Source organism: Bufo gargarizans, chromosome 7, assembly GCF_014858855.1.
Source record: "Bufo gargarizans isolate SCDJY-AF-19 chromosome 7, ASM1485885v1, whole genome shotgun sequence".
Classification (NCBI taxonomy): domain Eukaryota; kingdom Metazoa; phylum Chordata; class Amphibia; order Anura; family Bufonidae; genus Bufo; species Bufo gargarizans.
The window spans coordinates 186,825,634-186,841,410 of NC_058086.1; the positions used below are offsets into that span (position 1 = coordinate 186,825,634).

At 44.5% G+C, this 15,777-nt stretch overlaps 1 protein-coding gene across 4 annotated transcripts in view; it reads left to right on the plus strand.

The window, feature by feature from the left end:
- LOC122944046 (sarcolemma associated protein) overlaps positions 1–13,062 on the plus strand; it is a 114,904-nt gene extending 101,842 nt beyond the window's left edge. For 3 of the 4 annotated variants that reach the window (XM_044302253.1, XM_044302255.1, XM_044302256.1), the window contains 6 exons: positions 1,727–2,047; positions 3,014–3,131; positions 3,513–3,684; positions 5,234–5,368; positions 8,158–8,247; positions 12,778–13,062. In XM_044302253.1, coding sequence (XP_044158188.1) covers positions 1,727–2,047; positions 3,014–3,131; positions 3,513–3,684; positions 5,234–5,368; positions 8,158–8,241 — 830 coding nt within the window. In that variant the 3' untranslated portion in view covers positions 8,242–8,247; positions 12,778–13,062. The remainder of the gene's footprint in view (positions 1–1,726; positions 2,048–3,013; positions 3,132–3,512; positions 3,685–5,233; positions 5,369–8,157; positions 8,248–12,777) is intronic. The other variant, XM_044302254.1, reaches the window with a different exon arrangement.
- The last annotated feature ends 2,715 nt before the right edge of the window (positions 13,063–15,777 follow it).

The window sequence follows — 15,777 nt, forward strand, 5'->3', positions numbered from 1 at the left end:
ATCTGTGGAGGACAGTGTTATGGGGGATCTGTGAAGGACACTTATGGGGACCTGTGGATGGCACTGTTATGGGGTGGATCTGTGGAGGACAGTGTTATGGGGGATCTGTGGAGGACACTTATGGGGACCTGTGGATGGCACTGTTATGGGGTGGATCTGTGGAGGACGCTGTTATAGGGGATATGTGCTATGACACATAGGGCCATGAGGGGGAGGCAGCATAAGACATATAGCATCTTATGCTGGTCCCCCTCATGGCCCTATGTGTCCCCTCGTGTCCTAAACTGCGCACATAACTGCCTTTGCGTGTAAAGTGTTACTCCTGTGTAAAACAAACAATCTCTCTCCTATTGATAACAGGTCCGGCTGTACTCACTGTCACGATGAATGCACTGCAGCGAGCTGGCCGGCCGGCGCGTGACTGACATCACTTAGTAACGCTCCTCCCACTTCAGGAAGCAGGAGCGTTACTAAGTGACGTCAGTCACGCGCCGGCCGGGCCGCTCGCTGCAGTGGCATTTTCGGGTCGGCCAAATCGAGACGAGTATAAGACGAGGAGGCTTTTTGAGCACAAAAATATGTGCCAAAAAACTCGTCTTATACTCGAGTATATATGGTAATTAACAAGAACCTGTCACCATGAATATGCAGTGTAATCTGCAGGCAGCACATTATAGAGCAGATTGATGCACAGTTTTGTGGGAAAAGATTTCATTAATGTAATTTTCTGGACTTTGAAGTCAGGGAGGCGGTTCTATAATTGATTGACAGCCTCCCCTCTGACTGTATATACCGAGAGAGCTGTCAATCACTGATAGGACCGCCTCCTGGACTTCAAAGCCCGGAATGAGCAGTAATTAATATGAATGAAATACTAGTTTTACTGACACTTGTACCATGAAACTATAGATCAGTCTGCTCAGCTCCTGCTTTATAACATCATGTTCAATATGACAGGTTCACTTTAAGGATACTTTCACACTAGCGTTTTTCTTTTCCGGCATAGAGTTCCGTCACAGGGGCTCTATACCGGAAAAGAACTGATCAGGCATATCCCCATGCATTCTGAATGGAGAGTAATCCGCTCAGGATGTCTTCAGTTCAGTCCTTTTGACTGATCAGGGAAAAGATAAAACCGTAGCATCCTACGGTTTTATCCCAGGCGAAAAAAAAAACTGAAGACTTGTCTGAATGCTGGATCCGGCATTTTTCCCCCCATAGGAATGTATTAGTGCCGGATCCGGCATTCAAAATACTGGAATGCCGGATCCGTCTTTCCGGCCTGCGCATGTGCAGACGGGTAAAAATGTGAAAAAAAATCCAATATGGATCCGTCTAACAAATGCTTTCAGTCACATCCAAATCGGCGGATCCTGCGGGCAGTTCCGACGACGGAACTGCCCGCCGGATCACGCTGCCGCAAGTGTGAAAGTAGCCTTAGGCTTAATAACTTTCTGTAAAGCTTTATAGCCTTTATACATCTTAGCAAAGAGTTAATTACATGAATTCTGATGGTCCACATCTGCCACTAGAGGGAGCAAACAGCATATGGACTTTTATGGGTCCAATCAAATGTATGCAGAGACCATCCCTTTTAAACATAGTTTTTTTTTTAGCAAATTAATGTTACTTTACTGACTATAGAGCGATTGAAGCATTTTATTGCACAAGTAGCAGGTTGAAGCCCTGGTATTGCAAAGGTTTTTATATTTTTTTTCCTCCTCAGCTCAATTGCACAGGTTACAAGAAGAGATTGAGATCTTGCGTGAAGAAAAAGAGAACGACATCACTAGTACCCGGGAAGAGCTGATGAATGCTCAGGAAGAGATCGCCATCCTGAAACACGTCTCTGAACAAGTGGCTTCTGAAAGAGAAGGCGACATAGCAGAGCTCCAGGGAGAGTTACAGGAAGTGCGGTTTGAGCTGGAGCATTGGCGTAAAACAGCGAGTCAGTACGAGGCCGAAATTGTCAATCTGCAGGCCAGTTTCCAGGCCCAGTGCAAGGACCGAGAGGACCAGCAGATGTCTGAGGCAGCAAGATTGCAAGGTCCGTAGTGTGCCGATAGCCTGCTTCAAACGTCATTGTCATTTCTGCAAATAAGGCTACATGTACATGACCATTAGGGCCCCGTGCTGCGGTCCGCAGTGCACGGGCACAGACTGTGGGGCAGCCGCATGTGGATTGCGGTTCTATTCACTTGAATGGGGTCCGCGGTCCGCACTGCAAAAAAGTAGTGCATGCGCTACTTTTTTGCGGTGCGGAGGTATGGCCGAAACTCCACGGAAGCACTCCATAGTGCTTCCGTGGGGTTCCGATCCGTGATTGCGGACCCATTCAAGTGAATAGGTCCGTCATGCGAATGCACACTTACCGGGGCCTGTGTATTGCGGACATGCTGTTTGCGGGCCGCAATACGGCCACGGGGGGCACACTGTCGTGTGCATGTAGCCTAAAGGTTATTCATTGTAAAATTAAGTGGTACCGTGTTCCAGTATTCTTTCTGTGATTTACTCCTCCTCATTTTCAGGATCTGTGCTTGCTAGCAGTTAATAGAAGTCTATGTTTACTTCCAAGGGATGGAAATCTTTTGCTGCTCATGTGATGGGCTATAACAGGCATCCTCAAACTGCGGCCCTCCAGCTGTTGCAAAACTACAAATCCCAGCATGCCCAAACAGCCTACAGGTATCGGCCTACAGCAGGGCATTGTGGGAGTTGTAGTTTTACAACAGCTGGAGGGCCACAGTTTGAGGATGCCTGGACCATAAGATCTGTGTACTGTAATGAGCCGCGCTCCTGTGTGTCCATCACGTGACTAGCACAGAGCTGTTCATTCAGTGGAAGAAAACAATGACTGCAAGCAGAGATCTTGAGAACCTGGATACACAAGAAGTATATTGGCAATTTAACTGTTTATGAAAAAACAGCCATCATTTGCTGCAATCTGTGCCATTTTTACAATGAAGTGATGCACTTCTTATTCCATTAAACTGTCCTCTCCGTCCCTTTACAGCTGAAATGGAGAAACTCCGAAAAAGTGTTACTTCTCTGGAGGGTGAATGCTCCTCTCTACAGAAAGAGAATGCTGCTTTGACTGGAGAGTGCCAGAGAATAGAGTGCGAGCTTCACAGGTGAGGGGGTTTATTTGTCTTGTTGCTAAGGAACAATTAAATTGGAAATCCTTTTTTATTTTTATATTGATGACCTATACTTAGGATAGGTCATCAATATTGGATTGCTGGGGGCCGACCCCCAGCAACCCCCCAATCAACTGTTTCAAGAGAAAGCAGCGATCATACGACAAAAGTTAACAGTAGGCCCTTCATCCGACAAAGGCCAATAACAGAAGTGTTTTGTCCTCACTCCATTTTTTTCATCATGCCATTGTAAATGATGCTTGCAGTAGTACAGCCTCTTCCTCTCTAGACTATCACCAGTAAAGTTGTTTCTACTACTGACAAGGCACTTAAGTCCATTTTACCTTTTTTCATTTTTGTGCCCCCTCCTTCCAGCTCTCAGCAGCATTCTGTGGACCTCTCAAGTAATCTCAGTGTCTTGGAGAGTACCCGGAAGAAACTTGAAAGTCAGGTGGGATGTATGAAAGAACAGAGTCAGCGAGAGGTGGACAACTTGAAAGTTCAGCTTAAAGAGGCAGAGAAGCGTGTACTGAACGTTCAGCAAGAAGTAAGTTTACTACGGATACACAAAGGACCAGTGCTGTAATGGTGTTATAGGGACCGGCACTTACAGCAGGCAGATCGCCCCTGTAGTTTAGCTTGAGATACTGTTCATTTTACCATTATAACATCTTCAAGTGTAGATGATGAGCAGAAGCTGGTTTAAACGCTTTGTACACTTTTGGAGGCAATTTTTGTTTATGATTGCATTTTACTCATTTTGGGCTGAAAATCATATTTCAGTTGGCCTTTATTAAAAATATTGAGCCATTCTGTCACAAAGGGTTATCTGTTTTTCTGGCTGTGTGACTGGTACTTTCAATTTCACTTTGTGCTGGTCATCTAATAACCCTCATCTCTAAACTACTGAGAGGTAATGAACACTTATTTAAGCCAGAGTCTTATCAGCAAGATAACGATTGCGCTATAATGAGTGTTGGATGTCGGAGAGCAGAGATAAGGAGTCTGCCAGCTCCCCAGATGACAGACAATCCACAGGCTGCTACTACAGCATCCAGTTGAAAAAAAATATTTTTAGCTCTAAGTACAATGCAATATAAAAAAAAAATTAAAAAATCCCCAAAGGTGTACATAGCCTTTAAGAGTAAAAATGAAAAGTGTAATCTTGTCTCTGGACCTCACTGTGTCCTGCAAGGAGATGGAGCAGCTGGGGACATGAGGCTCATTATATTCTATAAGTTTATTTGAGTTTCTAACTTTTCCTTTTTAATAATATAACTGTTCTCGGACAACCTATAATTACTTGAGGCATGCTTGGGACCACTGAGTTTCCAGGATTAGACATCTTGAACTCCTGAATGTCTGGATACATGAATATGTACAGATATTGAAATAAATATTCTGCACCAATGAATTGTTTCAGTCCCTTGCTGTTTCCAGTGAATGGAAGTTTTGCTCTCTGCATCTGAAGGCTGAAAACCTGTCATGCTGGTCACACAGTAGAGATCTCGAATACCTGTCTATCATTTTCATATGTTTCTGACATGTCATTGTAACAGTCAGAAGTTTGGATCAGCGTAGATCTTGCTGCAAAGTCCCCCGCTCTTCTCTAAAAATGAGCGGACAGACCGACCAGCATGTCATTAGGTTCAGATTCCTAGGAAGTCCATAGAATTTCTATGAAGCCTCACACCGCTCTTTCCACATTGCTCAACTGGGCACTTCTGTCCCCTTGTTTTAGTGATTGTTGGGTGTTTTACACCTTGTATCTCTCACTTGTCAGAGGTTTGTTAAAATGACAGGTAGCCTTTAACATGCTGTATGAGCAGGATTAGGTCGTTATACATTTTCAGTCTCCTCTTGCAGTCAGTAAATGGAAAAAAATCATTGTTTTCATTCAGAAACCGAAAGATAATTGGTAGGTAGAGGTTGAAAAAATCTTTAACCCATCCCTGCCCACACCTTGGTGTTGAGATGTCCGATTCCATGGCCTTTTTACACTATTGCATAACGGATTAAAAGAATTTCGCTGCAATGTGTCCACTATCCTCTAATGACACTGGTAACATAATGATTTTTTTAAATTTATTTTTTAGTATGAGAACACTCAAGTTAAACTATCAGAACTGAAAGTGACATTCGAGAAAACAGAACAAGAAAAGCAAATGATTAGTGAAGAGCTGAAGCAATGTAAAGAGAACCTTAAGCTGCTGCAGGAGAAGGGGAATAATGTAAGTGGTCTCCTCCATGATGCCTCCTGTCGCCCTGCACTATGGCGTGCGTGCGTACCCGGCTCCTGCTGTTTATATATGTGCTGTAGACCACGAGGTAACACTGGTTTACGGAGCACAGGAAGAAAATAAGAAAATGACTTCACTTACCGCCCATCGTGCTCTAGTTGTGATGCCGTCTCATGTATCACCCAGCGTCTGTTCTGGTAACACTGGTATATATTGTTTTATCGGAGCTTGTTTTAGAACGGCTCTTTCATTACACGCAGGATAGTTTTAAGCTCTGATTCGTAGATCATGAATAACGTAGCTGCTCCAGCCGAAACCTTGCCGCAGGATGGCATGGACCTGCGTCATTCAAAAGTTTACTTTTACATTTTGCGGTTTCTACATGGAGGATATGAGCCCTTGAGAACCTCTCTCACATTCATTAAATATTTTTTGTGCGCTGTATACATAAGGGGAAGCTCTAGCAGGCCAAACCGTAACAGTTTTAATGACTTTAGCAAAAATGAGTCCTGTTTTTGCAGAGGATACCTTGCAATAAGGTTGTTCCTGTCTACTGTGAGATGTGCACTGGACTGGCATGCAATGCATGTGGTGCCACTCTGGCACTAGCGTACACTGCACAGTACTTCACTGCTAGGTGGCCAAGAAACGCTCACAAGCCAGCTTCTCTAGTGCACTGCGGTACAACCTTAAGAGACTTTGTCAGATTTTTATTTTATTTTTGTTGAGAGGTTGCTTTCCCCCCCATAGAGAATCTTTGGCATAGAGTGGTAGCAGTAATGCAATATTACTGTGACTCGAGGGCGATCCGGTGCCTTTGACTTTCACACAACTGCTGCACTTTTCTAAAGCAAGAAAGAAATACAGAAACTTAGTGGTTTTCTGGTACTTTGATATTGACGGCCTATCCTCAGGAGAGGTCATCAATATCAGATCGACGGGGGTCCAATTCCCAGAACCCCCACCAATCAGCTGTGCAAAGAGGCCTGAGCTGCAATACCAAGAACAGCCGCTGGTAATGCACTTGGTAAGCTGCAAGGAGACTGCAGCCGTCACCGGAGCGCCAGTGAGCGCAGCGGCCTGTCCTAACAGCTGATCAGCGGGAGTGCTGGGAGCTGGACCCCCCCCAGCCATCTGTTATTGATGACCTATCCTGAGGATAGGCCATTAATATCAAATTCACATTTAACCCCTTTAACAATATGGTCGACAGATGGTCTTAGAAACGTAAAGTTGTTTTTTCTTTCATTCTTAGGAACAGTGCCCCTCTTGTCCATTCTTTATGGTACTACTTGGCTCCTTTAAAACAAGCTGCAGTACCAGACACAGCCACGGACAAGAGTGGTGCACTTTCTGGAAAGAAAATAAATACATTTTTTTTTTTTATTTTTTCCCGAATACCATTCAACCTATACAGCTAACTTTTGACAATCCCTACTTGTTGGAGGAGTTTCTTGACAATGAACAAATCAGTGTCTCCCTCTCTGGACCCCCAGAGATCAGCTGTTATCTATACAGCGTACCCACAAAAAGTGATGTCAAAATAAATTAAAAAAAACAATTACGCACTAGTACTAATGACATGAGACCCACACAGGTTTCCGAAAACGTAGCTGTTTATCTTTGGGAGTCTTTGCACATGTGTACATTAGGATATAGAAGTATTGTATTGGACTCATTTCCTGCAGGTGTCTGCTCCCAGTTATTATCTATGCTGCCTCCTGACACGTTCACCGGGGTGGGGTATGGGGGTGAAGAGACGTGCACTATATGTTTGGTACCTTAGCCTTCCCATTTAAAATCCAATAATATGTCGCTAACCAGTAATAGTCGTATCGTTTGCTCCACCACACACACAGTATTGAGCAGAAGGTGAGCAGCCCTGTCATCGCTTTGTCCCATGTATGCCACCGGTTTGTGATGTGAGCGGTCATTGACACATTGCTTCTCTCACTGAATAACTGGTTTGTATGTGTGACTAAATCTGTCCGCCACGTCTGTCCTAGCCGCACCAGGTAAAGCTGTGTCACCAGGACAAATCAAAGCTGGAGAGTCTTAGAGAAAGAGCCTAGAAGAGCTGTAGACAGTGGAAGGGCTGATGTCACCGCCAATATGAATGGCATTTTGCAATACCCTTAACGCTGGCAAGTCCCATAAACGGTCTGTTTCCATTGCTGACGGTGGATAAGGTTATTTTACCAATGCATCTTTCTATGCATAAGGGCTCATGCACACTAACGTATTTTCTTTCCGTGTCCTGTATGCAGAACCATTAATTTAAATGGGTCCGCAAAAAAAAGTAAGTTACTGTGTGCATTCTGTTTCCGTATGTCTGTTCCTCAAAAAAATAGAACGTCTTTATTGTCTGCATTACGGAATGCACATGGACGTCACCCATATTTTTTGCTGCAAAATACATACGATCGTGTATATGAGCCCTAAGTCTGATGAAATATGCAGCCGGCACTCTAGGTCAGAGATCTTCCAGGTGTACTGCCACTCGGTGACCATTATCCTGGCATCAGATGTACTACTTTGAGATTGGCCTTCGGTCTTCACCTCCTGGTCCAGTGACGGTCTGGATTATCGGTCCGTTTCAGATATGAAATAAGGCTCCGTTTCGGAATCACCTAATTAACTGATTTTAATATTCCTGATTTTATTACTAATATAATCGATAAGATGATTGATTCCTGTTACCAGTGAAATCACATTCTCTGGCTTTATTATGACTGAAGCATCTAAGTGATTTTTTTTTTAATATCCCTTCCCTTCTTCAGCCTTCCGCGTTACTTCCCGTCCCAGCCGTATTCTTCGGCGTATTCGTGGCTATCCTGTATTGGTGTTACGGCCTGTTGTGGTAGAGAAAGGTACACGCTGCTCTTGTCTGTCCTTCACTATCCACCTACATGACCCATCTGTGTAACATTAGTGCATGGTCAGGTAGAAGGACAAGCTGTCCCCAGCCAGACTAACCGGGATCCACTAATCATCTAAGGCTACTTTCACACTGGCGTTTTGACTTTCCGTTTGTGAGATCCGTCATGGGCTTTTCACCAGCGGTCCAAAACGGATCAGTTTTGCCCTAATGCATTCTGAATGGATAAGGATCCGCTCAGAATGCATCAGTTTGTCTCAGTTCCGTCTCCATTTCGCTTTGGAGGCGGACACCAAAACGCTGCCTGCAGCGTTTTGGTGTCCGTCTGACGAAACTGAGCCAAACTGATCCGTTTTCTATGACTCAATCTGCCACAATAGAAAACTGATCCGTCCCCCATTGACTTTCAATGGTGTTCAAGACTGATCCATCTTGGCTATGTTACAGATAATACAAACGGATCCGTTCTGAACGAATGCAGACTGTTGTATTATCTGAACGGATCCGTTTGTGCAGATCCATGACGTATCCACACCAAACGAGAGTGTGAAAGTAGTCTAATGTGTCTGTCTCTTCCTGTGTGTGCTAAACACTGACTTTTCCAGTACCTCCCATCACGGGCTCCCAGTGCTGGAAATGAAGCGTTAAGAAAGGTGCCTGATAAGCTGAGCCAGCAAATCATGGTTCTCCATGTATGTGGGGGCCCCGACTATATCACATCTTTCTGCGGGGCTCCCCATCAAGAGCCATGATAGATCTTACAAGATCTGAACGCGTTCTGATGAAGATTTTAAGGGGTTGTCTAAGATAATGTAAAATTTCTTACAAGACCTACAATTGCTCAAAAGGGTTTTCCAACTTTTTTTTTTTATACTGATGACCTATTCTCTGGATCCCTGACACCCAGGACCCCCCCTGATCAGCTATTTAAAAAGGCGATTGTGCTTCTGTGAGCTCTGCAGCTTTTTTGGAGTTTACCCTAGGCCGGTGACGTCACATTCATTGGTCACGTTGCCTAGGCGCAGCAATACCAAGCACAGCCACTATTCAGTGTACGGCGCTCTGCTTAGTAAGCGGTGAGGAGGCAGTGGCGCTCAGCGGAGTGCCACAGTCTCCTCAAGCTTCTATCAGACCCCCACCGATCAGAGACGTATCCAGAGGATAGATAATCAGTATAAAAGTCGGAAAACTCCTTCATATTGAGGGCGAGTATGTCATGCTTTCTTTCTCCAGCAGCGTTCTCTGTGGCGCTGGTCTGGTTCCTCTGCCAGAAGCGTTGATGTGCCTAGATATGGCACGTGAGCGCTGCAGCCAATCACTGCTCTCAGCGGTCACATTTCTCATACCTGCACATCAGTGTCGGTGACTTTCAGGTATATGGAATGTCACCGCTGCATCCAGTAGACTGCTGAGGGCAATGAGCGGCTGCAGCGGTCCCATATAATATTCAGGCACCTCAACGCTGCCGTTTGTAAGCAATTGTAGGAGTTGACGGAGATTTTTTAACTGACAAATCTGCAGCAAAAGCCACGTGTTTCCATGTGCATTTTCTGCAGTGGATTCACCATGAATCTCGCCCCAGCTGCATTGAAAGTGGTGAAATTCATGGTAAAAATCTGCAACGTTTTTTTTTTTTTTAGAGACTGAGAATTTTGCGGATGTGAAAACACCTGTCATCTGGGTGAGAATTGCAAAGATCCCCAGGTAGGATCTGCAGCAAATCCGCCACGTTGGGACCACAGGCTTATTATTTTCCTCAGCTTTGTCTCCTTTTTCAACGCTTCACCTTCTCAGCACTTCTCTAACTTGTAATCACAGCCGTTTTTTCTCCTGAATTTTTATGTTCCAATAATTCTGTGTCTAACCTATAAAATAACCCTGACTGCGATGAAGCCTTGTAATCCTTCTTTCACAGGAGGGGTTGTTCTTTCCTGTATGTACATCTTCCTCATACCCCTGTGGATGTAACCTGTGTTTTCCACCTTTTGGATCCTTTTGTCCTAAAGTTAAATAATCGTTTGAGAATTGTCATTTTTGTTCTTAAATGTGATTTCTATGTGATTTTTATAAAGTAGCCGACCACGTCCTAATATCATTTATATAGGGTGTGGGTTTAACATAGTTTCCCTGTGGATGAGTTCTGTCTATAACATTTTATGGATCTGCCTGATCTGTTGAGCAGCCTGTATGGACTCCATGCTGGTAGCGGTTCCCCAAATTTATAAAGGGAACTTGTCACAAGGAAATTCACTGTCAAACCAAGCTGAATGTAATGATACCTTTCATTTAGCAATACGTTTCTTCAATCTGGGGGGGCAATAACTTTTAATCCATATGTAAATGAGCAGCTAAGTGCACTGAGGGCAGGCCCAAGCCACTCTGTGCACTCCTGCTTCCTCTGCCGTCCCCTCCCTCTCCTTGATTGGCAGGACCAGTTGAGATGGCTATGCAGGAACCTGGCTTAGTCAGTCCTGAAGGAGAAGGCTGGCAGAGGAAGCAGGAGGGGTAAGGGTGCACAGTGTGCCTTGGGGCCGCCCTTGGTGCCTGTAACTGCTCATTTGCATATGAAGGAACAGATTGCTCAGTAAAAGTTATCATTACATTCAGCTTAGCTAACCCTACAAGACATTGTGCCTGGCTTATCTGGAATTTCCTTGACATTTTCAGTTTTAAAGGGGTTGTCCAAGTTATATTTATTGATGACCTATGCTCAGGATAGGTCATCAATATCAGATCGGCTGGGGTCCGACACCCGGCACCCCCACCGATCAGCTGTTTGAAGAGAAGACGCGCGCCGTGCCATCGCTGCCTTCTCTTCACTGTTTACCGTCTCGCCGTTGCATCTGCAGCGCTGAGCAGGTGTAATTACACCCAACCCGTCTCATTCATTTCAATGGGATGGATCGTTCCCAAACACTTGTATAGGAGCGATCCGTACCATTGAAATGAATGAGACGGGTTGGGTGTAATTACACCTGCTCACCACTGCAGATGCAACGGCCAGCAGGTAAACAGTGAAGAGGTGGCAACGATGGCACGGCGCGCGTCTTCTCTTCAAGCAGCTGATCGCCGGGTGTCGGAGCCCAGACGATCTGATATTGATGACCTATCCTGAGGATAGGTCATCAATTAATATAACGTGGACAACCTCTTTAAGAATAAAACACATGTGACTAAACATACATATACTTTAGGGTACATTTTCTTCAGGTTTTGCTCACACTGCAGTCATCGCTTTCACGTTGGGTGAATCATCTCTTGGCACATTTTTCCACTACAGATTTGGCCACAGTGAACCCACCACTAAATCCACAGTTATGTGCAGATTTTGATGCAGATTTCACCCTTTGCATTGCAGACGGAGAAGTCTTTGGCACAATTCACATGCATCTCTTATGGATTTTATAGCGGGTTTGTTGCAGCCAAAGCTGTGGCAGAAAAATCCACTCTTGAAGGGGTTGTGCAAAAATGGGATGGGGGAGGGGCTTTTTTTTTTGCAACTGCCTGCCCAGTCTTCCGGACCTCCAAAGGGAAGATGACTTGCTTCCTGCTGCTTGGTTCTCGCTCCTTCTCATCCAGGCCTGCGATACCCCGGTGGAATCCAGCGATGTCAACATCCAGATTGACATCACCGTACCCAATCCCTTGCCACGCCGGTGTCCAGCTCCCTTTGCGTCATGTTACCATTTGTCATGATGTAAAGGGAGCCGGCCACCGACGCAGCCAGTTGATTGGCTGCGGCAATGTCAAACTGCATGTTGACATCACTGGATCCCAGCGTAGCCTTGCAGGCCTGGATTTTGACCATGGTGGAGCTTAGCAGCGCATCGCAGGCCTGCAGGAGATTGAGCGGGGAGGCAGGTAAGGTATCTCGCCTTTGTGATGGACCCAAGTCGCTATAGACAGACACTATTGACTGTAATGGAGTCCTGTTCCAATATTTTTGATGGTAAGAATAAAGCTGCAGACTATAAAAAGGAAGTCATCCTGACACTAGTGTGAACACAACCTTAAGAAAAAAGATGAGCTTTGTATTATTTTTTCCTGCCGATTCCTTAACTTTTCCCATTGCTCCCTTTTGTCCTTCTCGGTTTACTAACGTATCCGCCATACTGATGACACATTGGGTGACTATAGGAGCTGGTAATAGTAACCTAGTAGCCCAGCACCCAGTAAGACACTCCTAATGGCCTTTGCTCCATTATTATTAAAGCCGTCTTGCAAAAATAACCTTTGTGTTAAGGTATTTTGTCAGTCTTTTTTATTCCCATAATCCCTCCCAGAACCGGAAGATGTCCGACAGTGCAACACAATTTATTCATTCTATTACAGTTTGGGTTCTTGTTCATTATTATGTAAGTTGTAGATTTTTAGGAAGATGACGGGAACAAGCCCCCGGGGCTCTTCATAAAAGGAGAACGTGCGTCATTTTGTGGATAAAACCTATGTATGCCTAATAAAGCAGCAGATCATTAAGATGTCTTTCCCATGTAAGATCATTAACACAGTCCTCTTCCCACAGAGACAGTGGCCTTGGGTGACCGGGATAGCGGTGTTGGTGGCTGTGACCGCAGTGATGCTGTACCCCGGCAGAGGCGCGCCATGAGACCGTTTTTCAAGCCATGTACCGTCCTCCGTTGCAGCCGACACCGCTCATGTCTGGAGAACACAAAACTGATCCTTACTCTTCCTTTTTACCTCTTAAAAACTCACAAATCTCTGAAAGAGACCGGCAGTAGGGCAAATGCTTTAAACTGTAATATATGTATTTTGTCCGACAGGGGAATAAACACATGACTTTATCCTACAGTAGGCAACACCTCGCCTGCGACCTTCATGTGATTTTTAAGTCTAGTTTGGTGGTATTGGAAATACTGTTATGGCCTCGAGTGGGCTTCTTGGTACCAAATTATTTATGATGTTTTGGGTTTGTGGCTGTTTTTACTGTAGAATCTTATTGTAAAGATTTAGACTGTATTTCTTTTGCCATAAGAAACACCTACACATCCGGTATAGCAGTGATCGAGCTGACCTAATTTGCCTGCTCTCCCCCCTGACGTCGCAGAGCCATCTGCACATGAGCCCTCCTAATCCTATTCATCAGTCACACCTTCAGCATCTATATGTATCTAGAAGATCCCTATCTGACTGCGGACCACTATGGGAAATAAGTCCACTCTTGTACCCCTTTTTCCAGATGAATGGGTGGTGGGGGGACAGGGGGAAATTTATCAAAACTGATGTAAAGGAAAACTGGCTTATTTGCCCATAGCAACCAATCAGGTTGATCCGTTCATTTTCCAAAGGAGCGATGAAATATTAAAGATGGAATCTGGTTGCTTTCAACAGCTAAGCCGTTTTTTTTCTTTGCGCCAGTTTTGATAAATCTCTCCCATCGTCTCCAGGACTAAAATGCTCTCTCCGTGGAGATTTGTCCAGTCCTGACATACAGTATCGTATTATTTCTTCTGGGAGGCCTCTTATGTAATGAGCCAAAACTGCGCGTTGTCTGGACTGAACTGGAGGACTTTCTGTTTAAAGGGGTTGTGCAGACAGTACATATTGATGCCCTATCCTTAGGATAGGTCACCAATATCTCGTCGTTGAGGGTCCAACTCCCGGCACCCCCGCCGATCAGCTGTCTGAGGAGGAGGCGCTCGTGCGAGCACTGCGTCCTCTTCGGGATCACTCTGCACGTTGTATCGGACGTCTCGGCAGCGCAGCCTAATGACAACTGCTTGGACTTGAGTGGGACGAGCACTTGTAATTACACTGCACCCCTGCTGCAAGAGGAAGTAGCGCTTGCACGGAGCGCCACCTCCTGTTCAAACAGCTGATTGATCGCTGGGTGTCTGACTCCCGGCACCCCACCAGATAGTGATGACGTATCCTGAGGATGTACCGGCTGCACAAACCTTTGAGGAATGGTAAAAAAACGACTATTTATTATCTCGTGTTAGGAAGGAACTAACAGCAAAGATTTTTAGTGCCAGTTCACACAACTGATCTTAAAAAAAATCAGCACAGAATGTGTTTTTGTTTTTCAGCGTGGAAAAACAAATTTTTTGTTTATGCTGTTTTTGATGCTGTTTTTTTATTTTTTATTTAAACCAATGATTGTTCTCTTCATTGATGCAGATCTGCGTGCAAAAAAGTGTGGAAAAAGCACAAAAATAACTCATGGACTTATTTGGAGCAGTTTTTTTTAGCTTCCTATTCATTTCAGTGGGAAATTCAGAGCTGATTCTGCCCCAAGATTAGAGCATGCTTTATCTGTTTCCACACTTCTTTTTGTACATGTGGGGAAAAAATGCTGCTTGACATTGTAATGAATGCAAGGCTGTTTTGAGGTGTTTTTGGAGCAGATTTTGAGGCAGAAACGCTCCAAATTCAGTGCCAAAAAACTGGCCTTTAGGGTATAACAAAACATTTTTTGGGTTAATATAGTTTTCTACAGAGATGTCCTGGGGTGCGGTCCTGTATAGTGGAGAGGAAGGAGCGGAGATGTCTGCAATTCTATTTCAGTCTGGTCAATAAGGAATAGGAGCAATCTTTAAGTTTATATCTTAAGGGGTGACTTTAAGACTTGTCATTAGCAGCCACAACTGCTGATTCCTATATATAAATTTATGGAATATACATGGAACAAGGGTCTTCCTCCTGACCCCTGGTCTATTACTCATACAGGCGAAAAATCTGAATATCAAGCAAAAGTCCATTTATTTCAGTAATGCAGCTTAAAATTAGAATTTTGTGAAAAGGCTCAATATTCTAGGCTCATAGTGTCACACTGTAGTCAGCTAATTAATCCATACCCCCTGAGCAAAGGGGACCTCAAAATTGTGACTTTGGGGTTTCATAAGCGGTAAGCCATAATCATCCAAATTATAACAAATAAAGGCTTGAAATATCTCGCTTTGCCTGTAATGAGTCTCATGTGTTAGTTTCACCCTTTAAGTTGCATTACTGAAATAAATGAACTTTGCACGATATTCAAATTTTTTGAGTTTCACCTGTACAGGCTGGTTGCGGCCCGCTGACCTAATTCTATGGCCCCCATCCCCCGCAGAAGGCTGCCATGTGTCCCACTGTACAGGCATACAGTATGGCACCTTGCCCATATGGTCCCATTGTATAAAAAAAAAAAATATTACTTTTTTTTTTTTGTATACCTTTCTTTGGAATAGCAAATAGCAACCCAGTGGAGGTAAAAAGGGACACTCTCTTTTGGCCTTCATAGGGTGGAGCCCCATGAGAGCTTTTCCTTGAGTACACGCTAAGCATACATCTCTAATCTGATTTGAACCCACCTCAATTGATGTTTTACCCCGCAACTCTGATTTATAGTCCTGATCTCCGCGCTGCCCAGATTGGATGCCACAAAGCTTAGAACATCAGTATTCGGTCTCCTGCTGTCTGACAGTGGTACCAATAGAGAAATGGAGTCCCTTAGGCTGCCTAGTCCTTCTTTATTGGGTAGCCTTATCCGACTGCACTGCATTTTCTTTTCCCCTCATGTGAA